Source organism: Budorcas taxicolor, chromosome 20 (genome assembly GCF_023091745.1).
Source record: "Budorcas taxicolor isolate Tak-1 chromosome 20, Takin1.1, whole genome shotgun sequence".
NCBI classification, from domain to species: domain Eukaryota; kingdom Metazoa; phylum Chordata; class Mammalia; order Artiodactyla; family Bovidae; genus Budorcas; species Budorcas taxicolor.
In genome coordinates, this window is record NC_068929.1 from 7495400 (window position 1) to 7510972 (window position 15573).

General features: G+C 48.9%; 1 protein-coding gene across 3 annotated transcripts in view; it reads right to left on the reverse strand.

The window, feature by feature from the left end:
• Positions 1 to 15573, reverse strand: part of STK10 (serine/threonine kinase 10) — a 153645-nt gene that overhangs the window by 19802 nt on the left and 118270 nt on the right. Inside the window, exons 16-19 of one of the 3 annotated variants that reach the window (XR_008201176.1) lie at positions 14099 to 14287; positions 13480 to 13605; positions 10768 to 10881; positions 5782 to 5852 (exon numbers count right to left, since the gene is read on the reverse strand). Coding sequence is in view for 2 of the 3 variants with exons in the window: in XM_052658961.1 (XP_052514921.1) it covers positions 5709 to 5852; positions 10768 to 10881; positions 13480 to 13605; positions 14099 to 14287 (573 nt within the window). In the remaining variant the exon portion in view is untranslated. Of the gene's footprint in view, positions 1 to 3571; positions 5853 to 10767; positions 10882 to 13479; positions 13606 to 14098; positions 14288 to 15573 lie in introns of those variants that run through there. The other 2 variants (XM_052658961.1, XM_052658962.1) reach the window with 2 other exon arrangements.

Sequence of the window (15573 nt, forward strand, 5' to 3'; positions counted from 1 at the left end):
AGAATTGAACCTATATCTCCTGCATTGGCAGGTGGATTCCTTACTTCTGAGCTACCTGAGAAGCCCCCTCAGAATATACTAGCTCCTAATTTATTTAGCAAGTCTCTTCTGGGGAGCAGCACAGGGCATTCTGGCATATACAAAAAGGAGTGTGTAATAATGATGGACCTGATCCCACAGGCAAGAGGAGACGTAAACCACCTTGCCTTTGGCTGTCCATCAACTATTGTCATGGTGCAGTCACGGTTGGGGAGGCCAGCTGGCCAAGTCAGAACAGAACAGGCGGTGCCAGTGTCTACAAGAAATTCAGTGCTCCTACCTGCCACATTCAGGGTGACCTGAGGCTCCATTTGAGAAAGGAGGATGAATCCAGTAGCATCTGGAGCCAGGGAGGCTCTTGGGCCTCATCAGTCAGTATGCAGATGTTTGCAAGGAACTGAGGCTGGTCAAGGTTGCCCCTCTAGCATCCCAGAGGAGGGCAGTTAGGCCATTCCCCTCGCAGTGCCCCTCCTTCTGATAAAAGGCACACTCCTTCAGGCTCAGTCGACTTCTTGTCATTCTGTCTAGCCTCCTCAGCCCTCCAGGGTCCCCTTGAGGTGGTGGGTGAATCAGAGCAGCCGAAAGCTGTTTTTTATTAGCCTCTTATTGGTGGTGGCTCAGTTGGTAGAGTCCGCCTGCAATGCAGGAAACCTGGATTCGATCCCTGGCTTGGGAAGATCCCCTGGAGGAGGGCATGGCAACCCACTTCAGTATTCTTGCCTGGAGAATCCCATGGACAGAGGAGCCTGGTGGGCCACAGTCCGTGGGATTGCAAAGAGTTGGACACAACCGAGCAACTAAGCACATATCCTTATTGGCCTCTTCCATTTAAGTCTTGGTGGTTACAGACCTTGAAGGCCCCCTCTACCAAGGCTGACAATGGGGTTTGAGCCCAGCCTCCAGCTTTTGTAATTCTCTCCTTACATCATGAGTAACCTGGGTTATAAAATGCAGGGCCAGTAGTGTCCTTCCTTCTGCAGGCTCAGGGTCTGAATTGGGATACTTCCTGACTGCCTCTGTCACCTGGCTTAGGAAGCCCGCCTGAAACAAGAGGTGGCCACTTGTCACCCATGGGGAGGCTGCATTTGGTGGTCCTGGAGGCACTCAGGTCCCCTCCCAGGAAGGGGACTACCGCCCCACACTGGGCACCATGCATCTGTCACCAACCCTGGTTCTTGGCCTTCCTTCATCAATAGAAACTAATAAGAGGCCCAGCAGACGCAGGCAAGGCTTTACTGGTGGAGGAACGAGAACAGTAGGTTCCCTTGCTCGCTCCCTGGGCGGAGGGGCTGGTTTGTGATCTGTGGTGAGAGTAGGAGTGTGTCCGGAGATCAGGTCAGAGGAGTGGCTTGGGTGGTTTGCATACTCCTTAGGCGCTGCTGTGCGCAGGGGGCATGCTCATTGCCCTGCTTGTGCTCCCATCTCTTCAGAAGTGAGAACTGGGGGTTTGGTTTTGTTTTGTTTACCTTTTTGAATCTTGTTGTCCATGATTTGCCCCAACCACTCATGCATAGTTGTTTTTCTTCCCTTATAGTTTCTCTATATTTTGTTGCTGGAGATGTTTGTCCACGTACAAGCACTGCAGCAAAGGCTTCCAGGTCCCAGCCTGTCTCATGTTTAGTTCTATCAGTTGCATTTTTATCTGAAGACATACTTGTTAGTCAGACCTAGTGAATACCCGTGGTAGCAGACTGAATGTACATCCAGTCTATAGCCTACAACCCTACTGCACCCTTTATAAACCCTTTATCACATCTAAAGCCCAGACTGAGTCTCTGGGTACCTAGGGGTCAGCTAAAGTCTTCCTCCCTGCCCTTATGAAGCCTACAGTATGCCCTTTCCTTCCTAAAGCCTCCAAGCTTCATGGGCCGATATTCCCACTTGATATTGTCTCTGTTCTCGGCTGATCTCTTGAGTTGCCACACTCATGTCGAGGGTCCTCCCTCTGAGAAGACTCTTCCCTAGCCTTCTTCCTGCTCTCAGGAAGTAAAGGTCCCTGAGCCTGGCTTGCAGGTCTGGCCCTGTTCTCCAGTCAGCCTCATGGCCCCACAAACCATTCACCCTCAACTGCAGCCCAGTCTCTGAATGTGTGTGTTCTGACCACATGCAAGTTTGTCGTCCTAGATACAGCGTCACCTCCACTGGGAGGTGTTCCTTGAGTCTCCCAGGCTGCATCAGCCTGAGCGAGCATTCTGCTCCACTAGGACTGTTTCTCGGCAGAACAGACGTTTTGAAGCCAGTGTCAGTGTCCTGTTCATTTCAGCATCTCTAGTTCATGGTGCTTAAGAGGTGTCAGTTAATGTGGAATCATCTCATGGGAAGTGGGAAAATCCCCACGCATCCCCTAATGCGTCGTCTCTTTCACCAGTCTCATGACTCCTTTTTCCTGGGAACCTCAGTCGTTTTCCTAGCCCTTGATGATCCCCCGGACACGTCAGGCTGACAGGCCCGTGGGGCACTGGGACAGGCCCGCCACCTGCTGGTGAGAGCGTTTCCAGGCCAGTGACAACTCAGAGCTGCAGACAGGAAGGGCCAAGACATTCCACAAAGAACGGAAACCCCTTCTCAGGGTAGCATTCGCAAATGCACAGTGTAAAGCACACAGATTAAAGTGAAACTAATCATCGTGAAACAGAAGGTGTCAAAATATTAGAAAATGTATGTATTATGTAGATATATATATTGTGTATATTTGTATCTCTCTAGTGATAGGTCCAGTAACTACTATAATTTCAAAACGATGAACAAAAGCACTAATTGAAGATGTCTGCAACATCTCTAATGTGAGATGAAGTATCTGTGACTTCTACTGCTGACATAGTCACAAGTACTGCTGATAATATTAGTTTGTTGCCTATACCCATAAAGAAAGGAAATGCTGAAATTCAGTTAGAGCTTAGTGAGACTACCTTTCTCATTCAGGTACAACGATACCCTGAATTCTACCCGTGGATCCCTTTCTGTATGGCAGAGAAGACAGTGGGTAATTGTGTGTCTCTTGCTTCAGTGTAATGTGTGCAGTTGGTGGGAGAGGAGCTGTGGAGAAGACCGTGGAGTTCAAACTTTTGAATTCCATGGGCACCAGGGCTGTGAGCTTTCACCTGACCTTCCCCTTACCCAGTATGTTTCCTCATCTATAAAATGACAATGCCTTCCTCACAGGTTGTTGAAAAGGATTCAGTAAGTTAACATGTAAAAACTCTTAGGGGTAAAATGTTTGCTGTTAAATGAGAATGATATAAATGTCTGTAGAAAAAATACATCAAATGTAACTTCTTCAAGAACAGAAACCCTGACCTCTGACCTGCTATACACCCTGGGAGGCACCAGTGTGCTCAGACAATAGTAAATCATTTCCTGGGTAAGTCTCCTCCCTGCTTTCCCCACCCCAATCCAAGAGAACAAACCCAAATGCAAAGAGTTTCTCACCTTGTTATTTTATTAGAAGCATATTTACATTCTTGCAGTTAACTTTGCAGAGAACACTTCACAAAAGTTTTTCATATAAAGTTTGGAAACTACATAAAAATAACTTCTCCATAAAAGGGAAAATATAAGTTAGTTCTATTTACTCTGCTAAAAACTGACTAAAAATGAGAAACAGTTCCGTCTGTCCCTTCCAGAGAAAACATTAGCACAGAACACGGAGAATACTGCATGGGCTTCCTCAGTGAGGGGCGTCATACTGGCTTAACGGTGAGCCTGGAGGACCCAAGCGGACCCCATCCTGAAAGGACGGGGGAACTAGTAGGGCTCAGGCGGTGCTGAGCAGAAAGCGGCACCTCCTTGAATGAGATTCCCATGTGAAGGACTTCCTCCTAAACCATGAGACTGGCCTCTCTCCTAATACTCTCTCTCATACCCAGGCTACAGAAGGCAGTGTTGTAAACAAAGCCCAAACCAGCCCTGCCATCGGCCACTGCAAGACCCTTCGCCCCTGCTGCTTCACCGGTGGAACTGCGTCTGTCACATTGCCGCTAGTTCACGTTTCCCCCGCACCTGTGCACCAAAGAGGGTCAAAGGGGATCATCGTTTCCCTTATCTCATTTGTGGGAGACCTGAAAACTGTCCCTTCTGGGTCAAACACTGAAGCAGGCAAGCTGAGCGCTCACTAACCTAAGAGGACCAGTACCTTCCCACGGCCCTCGGGGCAGCTTCACTGCGTATGTAAGTCTGTGGAACCACAAGTCCCTTTTTCTATTGAATGGTTACCCTCCTTTCCCAAAATCCAGTTACAAGAGTACCCAGAAAACTCCAGAGACTTGCTGTAGAAAGACAGAACATCTAACCTTAACCTATAGGTGAGGAAGAAAGAGGAACTCTTCCCAGAGTGTTAGCCACCCATCACCAGCAAACTCATGCCCAGAATCAGTATGCCCATTTGACTCGTCTCAGTCACCTTCATATTTTTTTTTAAAGCAGATGTTTTCCTAAGGAAGACATTCATTTATATCAAGTTAGACATAAAGGTGGGGAAAAACAAAAAAGGTTTTCTTTGTAGATGTACTGAATGCTGGGTTGAGCATTTGCTTTACCGGGTTATGTATGCTCTAGCCCATGAGGAGTGGAACCTCTGGGAGGCCGGCTGAGGTGGCAAGGCCCAGGGCTTCATCTGAGACACAGAAGCTTTGCTTCTGTCAGCTTCCTGGGGCAAGAAGCACTCCGTATTTCTCCCTGAACAGAAGGTGCAGTGCCTGTGAGTCTCTGTCTGAAGTGTGAGGCTGGACCCTGAAGTAGGAGGGACACGGTGCAGAGGGAAGTGGCCTTCCCGAATCACCTGCAGACAGGATGGGCAACTGGGAGAGAGTGACTGGGCTGGGAAGTCTATCCCTGAAGAGGATCCCTCTGTGGGGCCAAAAAGGCATCACAGACTGGCAACTCAGCCTGTACCATCTGTGCCTCTGGGGCCAACACCCAGCACCCCCACCCCATACCAGTGACTCGCCCTAACATGCTCTGTGGCACGGGCTCAGCCAGCAAGCACCTTCCAGTGCGCCCAGCACAAGAGGCCCAGGGCACAGGCAAGCCTGCGTAGCAACCAGCGGGCCCTGTTGTGTGTGCGTGGGAAGGTGGGGGGGGCGTGTGTGCACAAAGGGGGACCGCAAGACGGCAAGAAACACCTGAGATCAGAATGAGCGCGCAGGCTCTTCCCGCCCCACCCTGTGGAGGTGGTCTCAGGAGGAGAGCAAATTGGGGGAGCTGGGGATGGGGCACCCCAGGCATCTGGCTGCACACCAGGCTCTGCTGGAGCCAAAATGGGCATTAAGAGCCCTGGTTCTTGTCTCCCATCGCGGGGAACGGCTGAAAAGCCCCCAAGAATTATTACAGGATGAGTGGACCCACGGGGACCTCGGCGGCAGCGCTTCAAGCTCACAGACAGCACAGCTGCTGGTTTGGCAACAGGAGGGGCCTCGAGGCCACCGAGCACCTCTTCCTCCTAGTCCGCGGCCCCACCAACAGCCCAGGTCAGTGGGCTCAAGTGGAGCGTGCACGAGGGTCAGGCGGCCGTCACGAACCCTCGCCCTCCACAGTAAGCAAGGAGTCAGGGGCACCAGGGCCGTCGGGCGCAGCTGAGGCGGCACTTGGCAAGGGGCTGGACGCGAGTGGCATGGAAGCAGGAAGGAAGGGGGTCCTGAGTTACTCGTTCACAGAGCGGCCCTGGGGGGCTGTTAAGAAGCAGCGTCTGCAGAGCTGTAGGGGAAGAACTTGGTGACCTTGTTTGGGGTGGTGGGATTTGCATACTCTGCCTCCTCGTTCATCTTGAAGAACATCTCCTGCTCTCGCTTTTTCTGGTTCAGATCCTCTTCCAGAGCCTAGGACAGAGGGCAGATGGAGCTCAGTCACGTCTCTTAGGACACAAGTCTCCCCCAACCACTGGACCACCGAAGTGGTCTTCTCTGGAAATTTCCGCCCCCCGCCCCCCAGGCCTCAGTGCTCAGGAAACTTGGTCTTGCCTCTTTCGTTTCCCAGAGCCCACCACCCAGAAGGTAAGTACCACCTCCTGCTTCCTACTGCCTCAACCATGCAGGAGTTGCCTGTGGGCCAAGAGTTCTGCTTTGGGGAAATGCCAGTCTAGACAGGCACGAGGGAACAGCAGAAGTGAGTCTGCTGGCAGGGAACAGCCAGATGACTGGAGAAAAACCTGAGGTACTAATAGAAGATGGAGGAAGAGCTTTAACAAGAGTTGTCTGAGCTACACAGTGTTCCTAAGCAGACTGCTGTCCTGCCAAGTCAGGGGGCTTTTCAAAATCTAAGCGCAGTCGTGCCACCCCCTGAGATTCTGATTCTGAAAAGCCACTGTAGGACAGGGCTTCTTGACACTGTAAAAGCGCATCCTGTAACTCCGAGGGGCGCGTCCAGGCAGCCGGCACTGCAGGTGCTTCTTCCTTTGGACACACGCAAGTTTAACAAGATACATGGTGCCCTACCCCAGAAAAACGTCTTGAGTTCTCCAAAAATACACATCCAATTAAGAAGGGAAGCATGGAAACATATACACTAACATATGTAAAACAGGGGAGAAGGCAGTGGCACCCCACTCCAGTATTCTTGCCTGGAAAATCCCATGGACGGAGGAGCCTGGTGTGCTGCAGTCCATGGGGTCACTAAGAGTCGGACACAACTGAGCGACTTCACTTTCACTTTTCACTTTCATGCACTGGAGAAGGAAATGGCAACCCACTCCACTGTTCTTGCCTGGAGAATCCCAGGGACGGCGGAGCCTGGTGGGCTGCCGTCTATGGGGTCGCATAGAGTTGGACACGACTGAAGTGACTTAGCAACAGCAGCATGTAAAACATAAAATAGCCAGTGGGAATTTGCTGTATGACTCAGGGAACTCAAACTGGGGCTCTCTGACAAGCTAGAGGGGTGGGAGGGAGGCTCCAGAGAGGGGACATAGGTATACCTATGGCTGATCCATGTTGATGTATGGCAGAAACCAACACAACATTGTAATTATCCTTCCATTAAAAAATTTTAAAAAGTTCCTCTAAAACTATCCAAGTATAACATTGAAGTAAGATTGCTGGGATAAATAGCAGTGACCTCAGATATGCAGGTGACACCACCCTTAGGGCAGAAAGTGAAGAACTAAAGAGCCTCTTGATGAAAGTGACAGAGGAGAGTGAAAAAGTTGGCTTAAAGCTCAACATTCAGAAAACAAAGATCATGGCATCCAGACCCATCGCTTCATGGCAAATAGACGGGGAAACAGTGGCTGACTTTATTTTGGGGGGCTCCAAAATCACTGCAGATAATGATTGCAGCCATGAAATTAAAAGATGCTTACTCCTTGGAAGGAAAGTTATGGCCAACCCAGATAGCATATTAAAAAGCAGAGACATTACTTTGACAACAGAGGTCTATCTAGTCAAGGCTGTGGTTTTCCCAGTGGTCATGTATGGATGTGAGGGTTGGACTATAAAGAAAGCTGAGCGCCGAAGAATTGATGCTTTTGAACTGTGGTGTTGGAGAAGACTCAGTCCATCCTAAAGGAGATCAGTCCTGGGTGTTCACTGGAAGGACTGATGTTGAAGGTGAAACTCCAATACTTTGGCCACCTGATGCAAAGAGCTGACTCATTTGAAAAGACCCTGATGCTGGGAAAGATTGAGGGCAGGAGGAGAAGGGGATGACAGAGGATGAGCTGGTTGGATGGCATCACTGACTCAATGGACGTGGGTTTGGGTGGACTCCGAGAATTGGTGATGGACAGGGAGGCCTGGCGTGCTGTGGTTCATGGGGTCGCAAAGAGTCGGACACGACTGAATAAGGAAATCATACCAGAAGACCAAAAAAAGAAAAAAAAGGAAGCAGAGTGCAGAGGAAAAAAGCAGGGGCTTTATAGTTAAATGGGATTCAGCTCCATTAGCAGCTGGGTGGGCCTCTGCATGTTACGTTTCCTCCCCAGGTCTGTTTCCTCTCGCGTAAAATGGCAATCTCACTGTCTTCCTGGCAGGGCACTTGATTAAATTAAAAACCAATGGGCTGGGATTTCCCCCTCATCTTCCAGTGGTTAGGACTTCGCCTTCCAATGCGGTGGGTGCGGGCCCAATCCCTGGTTGGACTTGCACATGAGATCTTATGTGCCTTGAGGCCAAAAAACCAAAGCATAAAACAGAAGCAATACTGTAACAAATTCAAACACTTTAAAAATGGTGCACATCAAAAATATATATATTTTTTAAAAAACTAATGGGCTGTAACTACTGAGTACTTCTTGCATGTCACATAGTATGCTAAGTGTATTACAGCTTATTTAATCTTCACTCTATGAGATAGATACTATTATCCTATCCCCATTTTATAGATGGAGAAACTGAGGCTCAGAGAGTTTAGGTCACTGCCCAAGGTCATTCAGCTACATGGGGACAGAAGCAAGATGGGTCTAACTTTAGAGTTCAGGCTCTGAAACACTGCAAAGTCAGGCACACATGGGTTACTCAGTAAATGTGGCTTCATTATTACTTGCTTTCATTATAGAAGTAACAATTCACAGAAATTGACCAGCATTCTGTCTCTTTTTAAAACTATTCTTTGATGCCCTGAAATAGTCTCAGCAAACTTACCCCCTTAAGCTCACGTTCCTTCAACAGTACTAAATTCTACTGAGTTCTACCTAAAAGGAAAGATGGGGAAAGGACACTGTCTTCCCAGCTCCAGCTGATGGCTGTCATGTGGTATGACGGGCCCAGTGTTGCTAGAGCTCCTAAGTTTTCAAAAGAAACTGGAAATCCAGGTTTTTATGTAAAATTTCCTTATACTTAAAAGATTGGTAACTCAAAAAAGTCTTTAAATTGCTGTCTGTTGGCCAAACCTCTCTGTAAGCCAGTTTCAGCCTGTAAGTCATCAGCTACCACTTTTATTTTAGTACAGAAAGGTTTAGTCACTGCCTAGGGTCTCACAGCTAGTAATGGGGGAGCAAAGACTTTCTCCTATGTTTGTCTTACTTCAGAACCTATCCTCTTAAGCACTCCTCTCTTTTACCCCTATACAACCTCTATGTCCTCTATGTAACCCAGGGCAGTCAGCAATGCTTCTGTAAAGGGCCAGACTATAAATATTCCAGCTTTGCAGACATTAAGGTCTCTGGTAAGACTGCTCAACCACTGTTGTAGTATAAAATCAGCCATAGATGATATGTAAATGAATGTGCATGGCTGTGCTCCAGTAAACCTTTATTTACAAATACAGGTGGTGGGCCACATTTGGCCCATGGGAACAGGCCTTAAAACACCTGTTTTAAGGGAAGACATGTTATCTTCATCTTATAGCCGTCAAAAGCAAGGTTCTGGAGGAAAGGCTTGTCTGAGGCCACATTCAATGTTAACTGTGACCCAAGCAACACCTTATTGAATTCACCAGACATTCTATACTTACTGAAATAAAAAAATTTGAATTTTTCTAAAAATACTCCACAAGGTACCATCATCTCCCCTGGCTCCCCCAACATGGGCCACAGCTCAAAGCTGCTGATGGAAATCCAAGAGTGTAGCAAACATTTATTCTAGAATGAAAATCATCACCTCCGGGTCAGTGTCCCACCAGCAACCCAGGTAAATGAAAAAAAAAAAAAAAAGGTTAAAGGAGAGAAAGCATCTACAAAGAATTCAGGAAAAGAGGCAGCCACCACGAGCAAAATCCAATACCAGCTCACCAAACACACACTTGGAATACCTCCCTAGATCCAGGCACCCCCTCACCCCCCAAGCAGTCTGGGAACTGATGCAGTTGCTGGAGGCAATGTCACCGTTCACTTTCAGATTCTCTCAGGATGTGCAAAGCATACAGAACCGCTGGGTAAGAGTACCAGGCGTTTACTTCTGATGCCAGAGGGAACCTATGTCAGCAGTATTATTGATTTGAGTGTCAAGTATCACAAGTCCCAGCAGACCACGTGTGGTTACAAGTAAGTGTGGACCTTTTAATCGGAAGGTCTGGGGCCTTGGCCAGCTTCCAGACAGAAATCTCCATTAGCACAGGGAGGGAGGCCTCAACTCAAGCACTTCCAAGGCCACTCAGGCAGAGGTGGGCAGCCGCCTCCTGGCCAGACCTCAGTTAGAGCAGGTAGAGCTGAAGATGACCGCAGAACAGACCTCAGGGCTTAAGGACAGAGAATCAAGGACAGTTAGGGCAGCTTCATCCTCAGAGAGTTTAGAACGGAAGGAAATGAGTCTGTCCCTGGCCTGTACTGTGGCCTAGGGACTTTCCACGTAACACTGTATGATATTCATATTTTCACTGTACAGATAACCACACTGAGGCCCTGTAGCGATTAATTTATCTGTCAACCTGGCAAAGCCACAGTAACCAGCTGTTCGGTCAAACACCAGTCCAGGTGGCACTGTGAAGGAATTTTTTAGATGTGATTAACAGGTAACTCAGTAGACTCTGAATAGAGCAGCTTACCTGCCATAATATGGGTGGGCCTCAGTCAGCTGCAGGCCTGAAGAGGCAAGCCTGAAGCCCCACTGTGGAGAGGACTATGCCTCTGGACTGCCCTGGTGCTCAGGACCACAACATCAACTCTCTCTGGCTCTCCAGCCTGCAGTCTGCCCAGCAGGTTTCAGACTGACCAGCCCCAACTATCAGGTGAGCCAGTTCCTTAAAATAAACCCTCAAGTCTGTATCTCATCCATATCTGTATCTCCACCCGCATCCTAGGCAGACACCGGTGGTCCAGTGAAGCAGAGCCCTCCACAGGCCCACCAGCCCAGACTCGGCTACCTTTTTGCGCGGCCGGAGCTTGTCCCGCCATTCCTTCAGGTTCTGGTTATGGCTCTCGTCCAGGGCCTTCAGCTTCTGGGCTTCGTGCTCTATCAGGAGGTGACACTTTTCATTCTGGAACATATTCCAGGCAGGACAGGTAAGAGGGCTGAGACACACCAAGAGGCACCAGCATCGTGCACTTAGGTCTTCTTGATTACAAACCCCATTTATACAAAACTCTACACACATGAATACAAATGCACCAAAAGGTGCCTGGAAGAATAATCCAGAATATTACCATTAATAGGTTTTATTGTGTAATAGGACCTCTAGCAGTTTTGCAGCTTTCTTTGTGCTTCCTGCATTGTTTGAATTTTTCAACATGAACATATATGTTGTTTTAACAAAACAATAAAACCATTAACAGTAAATAATGTGCCCTAATTGTACCACACAGAGGCAACCACTACAGAATTTTAGATATATTTCCTGTCAGGCTCTGTCCTGTGTGTTGTTTGGTCCACCCTGTATATAAAATTCTGAAACCTGCCTCCCTGTTTACATTATAATGTAAACAGTTCTACAAAGAATTAACATTTTTTATAATCATGATGTTTAATTCCTACGGAGTATCTTACAGTATGGCTTTATCTAATTTAAACATTCCCGTATTTTTGGCCAGCTTGGGTTGCTCTTAATCTTCACTGTTACAAATAGCATTTTCTTAAACATCTGTGCCATATACTGAATTGTTTCTCCCTACAATTCATTGTGTTGAATCTGTAATGTCCAGTGTGATGGTATTTGGAGATATGGGGCCTTTGGGACAGAAGGAGGTTTAGTGAGACCAGGAGGATTGGGCCCTCACGCCAGGGTGAGTCAGGAAGAAACCAGAGAGCTCACATGCTAGAGTGCTCCGTCCCTGTCTCCATCCCTCCGTTCCCCTCTCCTCTGTCCCCCCTTCTCTCTCCTGTCTCTCTGCACGTGAGGACACAGCAAGAAGGCATCCACTCCCCCGGAACCCAACCATGCTGGCAAGGCTGATCTGTGGTTCCCAGGCTCCAAAACTGTAAGAAAATAAACTCCTGTTGTTTAAGCCAGCCGGTCTCTGGTGTTTTGTTATGGCAGCGTGAGATGAGATAATCTGTATGTATAAACATTTTGTATCTATGTAAGTTATATAATTTTCTGTGTCACATACCATCCCTCCAGGAGAGATCTGTGACAAGGGATAAGGGCCGTGGACCTGCCTGAGGCTTGCCAACATCACTGCTCTCTCTATGAGGCAAGTTATCTGCCTCACAAAACTGAACCTGGAGCCTCCCGCAGGGACAGCAGGGACAGTTCCCTGTTGGTTCCTCACAGAGAATCAATCCTGCGGCTTATCGTGCATTTATAAAGCAGGGGGAAAGCGCCTTTATCCAGACACCTCCACCCTCCTGGACTGGGGGAGTAGAACTGCTTGGGGGACTGTTACCTGGGGTTTCAAGCTCAAGGGTTCTGGGAATTTAGAAACCGCCTTGGTTGGGAACAGTACTCATGGCCGCCTTGAGAACTTCCGGCCTGCCCAGAGCTGGCTGCGAGCCCTCCACGGCTTCTCAGTCGATCCTCACAGTAACCCCATGAGGCAGGGGTGGGAACATAAATACAGAAGGTGAGTGGGCTGGCTAAAGCTCACACGGCAACAAGCAGCAGAGCCCCTGCCTGCCAGGCTTCAACACCTGCGGTGTTTCCTCCACAGCCCTCTGCCCTTCGAGAAATTGCCGGGTGGATCTCACAGCCTCAAGAAGTTTCCTGAGGTCCCAGACGCGTGCGTCAGTGCATGTCAGGGAGAGCAATGCCTCGCTCCACCACAAGGGGGCTCCAAATACCAACTCCTGGGCAAGGGCCCTTAGGTGAGGCAAACTCGATTGGGATTTGAGAAACTTGAAGAGGTCAAGGATCTCCCCAGGGAAGGGGGTCACACCGGCTTGGCAATATCGGGATTCCTTTTCCTGACTTTATGGGAAAATTTTGAGCTTCTTACCATCAAGAATAATGGTAGCTGTAGGTTTCTGTAGATACTCTTTATCAAGTTAAGGAAGTTCCCTTCTGCTAATTAACATAAGCAGGTGTCAGCCTCTGTCAAACGCGTTTTCTGTATCTACTGATGATATGATCATGTGATTTTTCTTCTTTAGCCTGCTGATGTCATGGATTACATTAACTCATTTTTGTATACTGCACCAACCCTGGAGGGTAAATCCCACCTGGTCATGGTATATACTTCTTTTTATGTATTTTTAAATTCTGTTTGCTAACATTTCATCGGGGATTTGTGCATCTGTGCTCATGAGAGATACTGATCTGTAGTTTTCCTCCTTGTAATGTCTGGTTTTGGTATTAGGGTTATTGGAACACCTTTTCCAAAGACACAGGGATGACCAAGCAGGCCAGCATCATGCCCACTGCCAGGCCCTGGGCATAGCACTCTTGGCTCAGCTATGCCATCTCATTCACAAAGCCTCACTCCAGTTCTTCAAATAGGAGTCATCACCCTTGCCCCACTCCTATTTTAGAGATGTGGAAACTATGGCACGGGAGGGGGACATGATGTGACCGACATCACAGACAACAGCAGGATGGAGACAGCTCCACCTGGAGCTCCCCTGTCTGTCGGGTCCCAAGACCCCCGAGAGCTGCGTGTCCCCGGGGAGACGGGGGCGAGCACGGCGGGGCAGGGGGCGGTACCTGCAGCTGCTGCAGCTCACTCATGTTGCTCTCACACTGGGCCAGCATGTCCCGCATCTGGTTCTCATGTTTCTGCTGCTGCTGCAGCCGCTCTGCCTTCTGCCTCTTCTCTTCCTGCTGGGAGAACTGCAACCGAAAACAAGCGGGGTCCGTCCCTCAGGGAGACGCCCCAAGGGGCCAGAGTGTACACAGGCAGTGTCCTGCGCCACTCAGGCAGGGCCCCTGTGCAAAGTCCTCCCAGCCCCGCCTTCAAGGAGCCCACAGACTGGCGGGGACACTGAGACGCGCTAGGACAGTGTGTGGAGGAGGCAGGACCCACAGGAGTCCAGGGTCGCCGACTCCATGTGCCCGAGCCCCCTGGGTGACTTGTGAGTGGGGGTCTCAGTAGATGAAAAGGTGGAAGCAGCTGCAGGTCGGAAGCCCAGGAGTGTGGCAGGGAGCGTGCGTCAGAAAGCAGCGCCAAGCCTCCTTCCTATCCACCAGAGGGCGTCAGCGTGAGGCTTCCATTCCACTCCTCTTTCCAAGACTCTGCTCCATCTTATATTCCCCCGAATGTGTAAGATGCAGGCCCCACCACACCTGGGTCTGGCCCCACTCCACGACACCCCAGGCCCCCGACCTGCTTGATCTTCTCGCGCTGCTCAGCGGCGCTGCCCGCTCCGTTGATGTGGAGGCTCTTCTTGTACATGGCCATGCGCGTCTTGCCCTCGCTTCTCTGAATCTTGGGCAGCCGCGCCTTCTCCTGCTGCTGCCGCGCCTTCAGCTGCTCAGTCGTGCGCTGGTTGTAGCGGTGCATCTGCTCGCGCTCCTGAGAGGGGCGCCCAGAGGGGACGGGGTCAGCTGCTTCACGCACACGGGTGTCACCAGAGGTCAGGCTGCCACGCGCCACGCAGGAGCCCAGGACCCGCGAGGTTCAGAATGCTCGCAACAAGGCTCGCGCCATTTGACTCCTCTCTTAAGTAACGTTTTCTATTTTCAGTTTTAAAATTACCATCAACAATGTTTTAGAGTCTTGCCTTCTGAATGCCTTCTCATTTAACCAACTGGTAGCATGCCATCCTGAGCTATTATCTCAGAGCAAAATGCACATTAATGGGATGGCTCCTCATTATTGATAGGTGTCAATTCATAGTTTTGAAAGTCTTGATAAATTTGAATATTTTCCTTCACCTAACACTTGTATTTCAAAACTTAGCACAGGCATCACTTCTTCCAAGAAGCCTCCCCTGACTTTCTAGCCAGGCAGGGCGTGTTTATTCCAAACTGCCACAGCCTTGGGCTGACTTCCAACACTGTACTTAGGTTAGGAGTTGTAATAACCCACACCAGATCTCAGTTTAACCTGTCTCTGTCCCCACTAAAGGGACTGAACCAAGACAACTGCACAGAAGTAGAGTGCTCCAGCCACACAGAAGGGGCCCTTCTCTGGGCTGGGGAGGTTAGGGAAAGCTTCCTGGCAGAAGCAGTATTTAAGTTGAGACTTAAATGTATTTTGAAAGACTTCAGACAATAGTAGAAAGCTACACTAATAAAAACTGTGTGGTACTGCGAAATCTATGGCAGTCCAGTGGTTAGGACTCCTGAGATTTCACTGCCAAGGGCCCAGTTTGATCCTTGGTCAGGAAACTAAGATCCCACAGGCTGTGAGATAAACAATAAATAAATAAAAATAAGTCTATCCAAAAAATAAAAAGGACAGTGTGGTATTGGTACAAAAACAGATACATGGATCAATGGAACAGACTAAAGCCCAGAAATAAACCTACACACCTACAATCTTCAACAATGCAAATCAAAACCACAATGAGGTACTACCTCACATTTGTCAGAATGGCCATCATTAAAATGTCTCCAAATAACAAATGCTAGAGAGGGTGTGGAGGAAAGGGAACAGTCCTACACTCTCGGTGGGAATGTAAGTCAGTATAGCCACTATGGAGAACAGTATGGAAGTTCCTCGAAAAACTAAGAGCTACCATATGATCCGTCAATCCCACTCTTCGGGAGACAAACTATAATTCAAAAAGATACATGCACCCCTATGTTCATAGCAGCACTCTTTATAACAGTGAAGACAAGGAAGAAACCTAAATG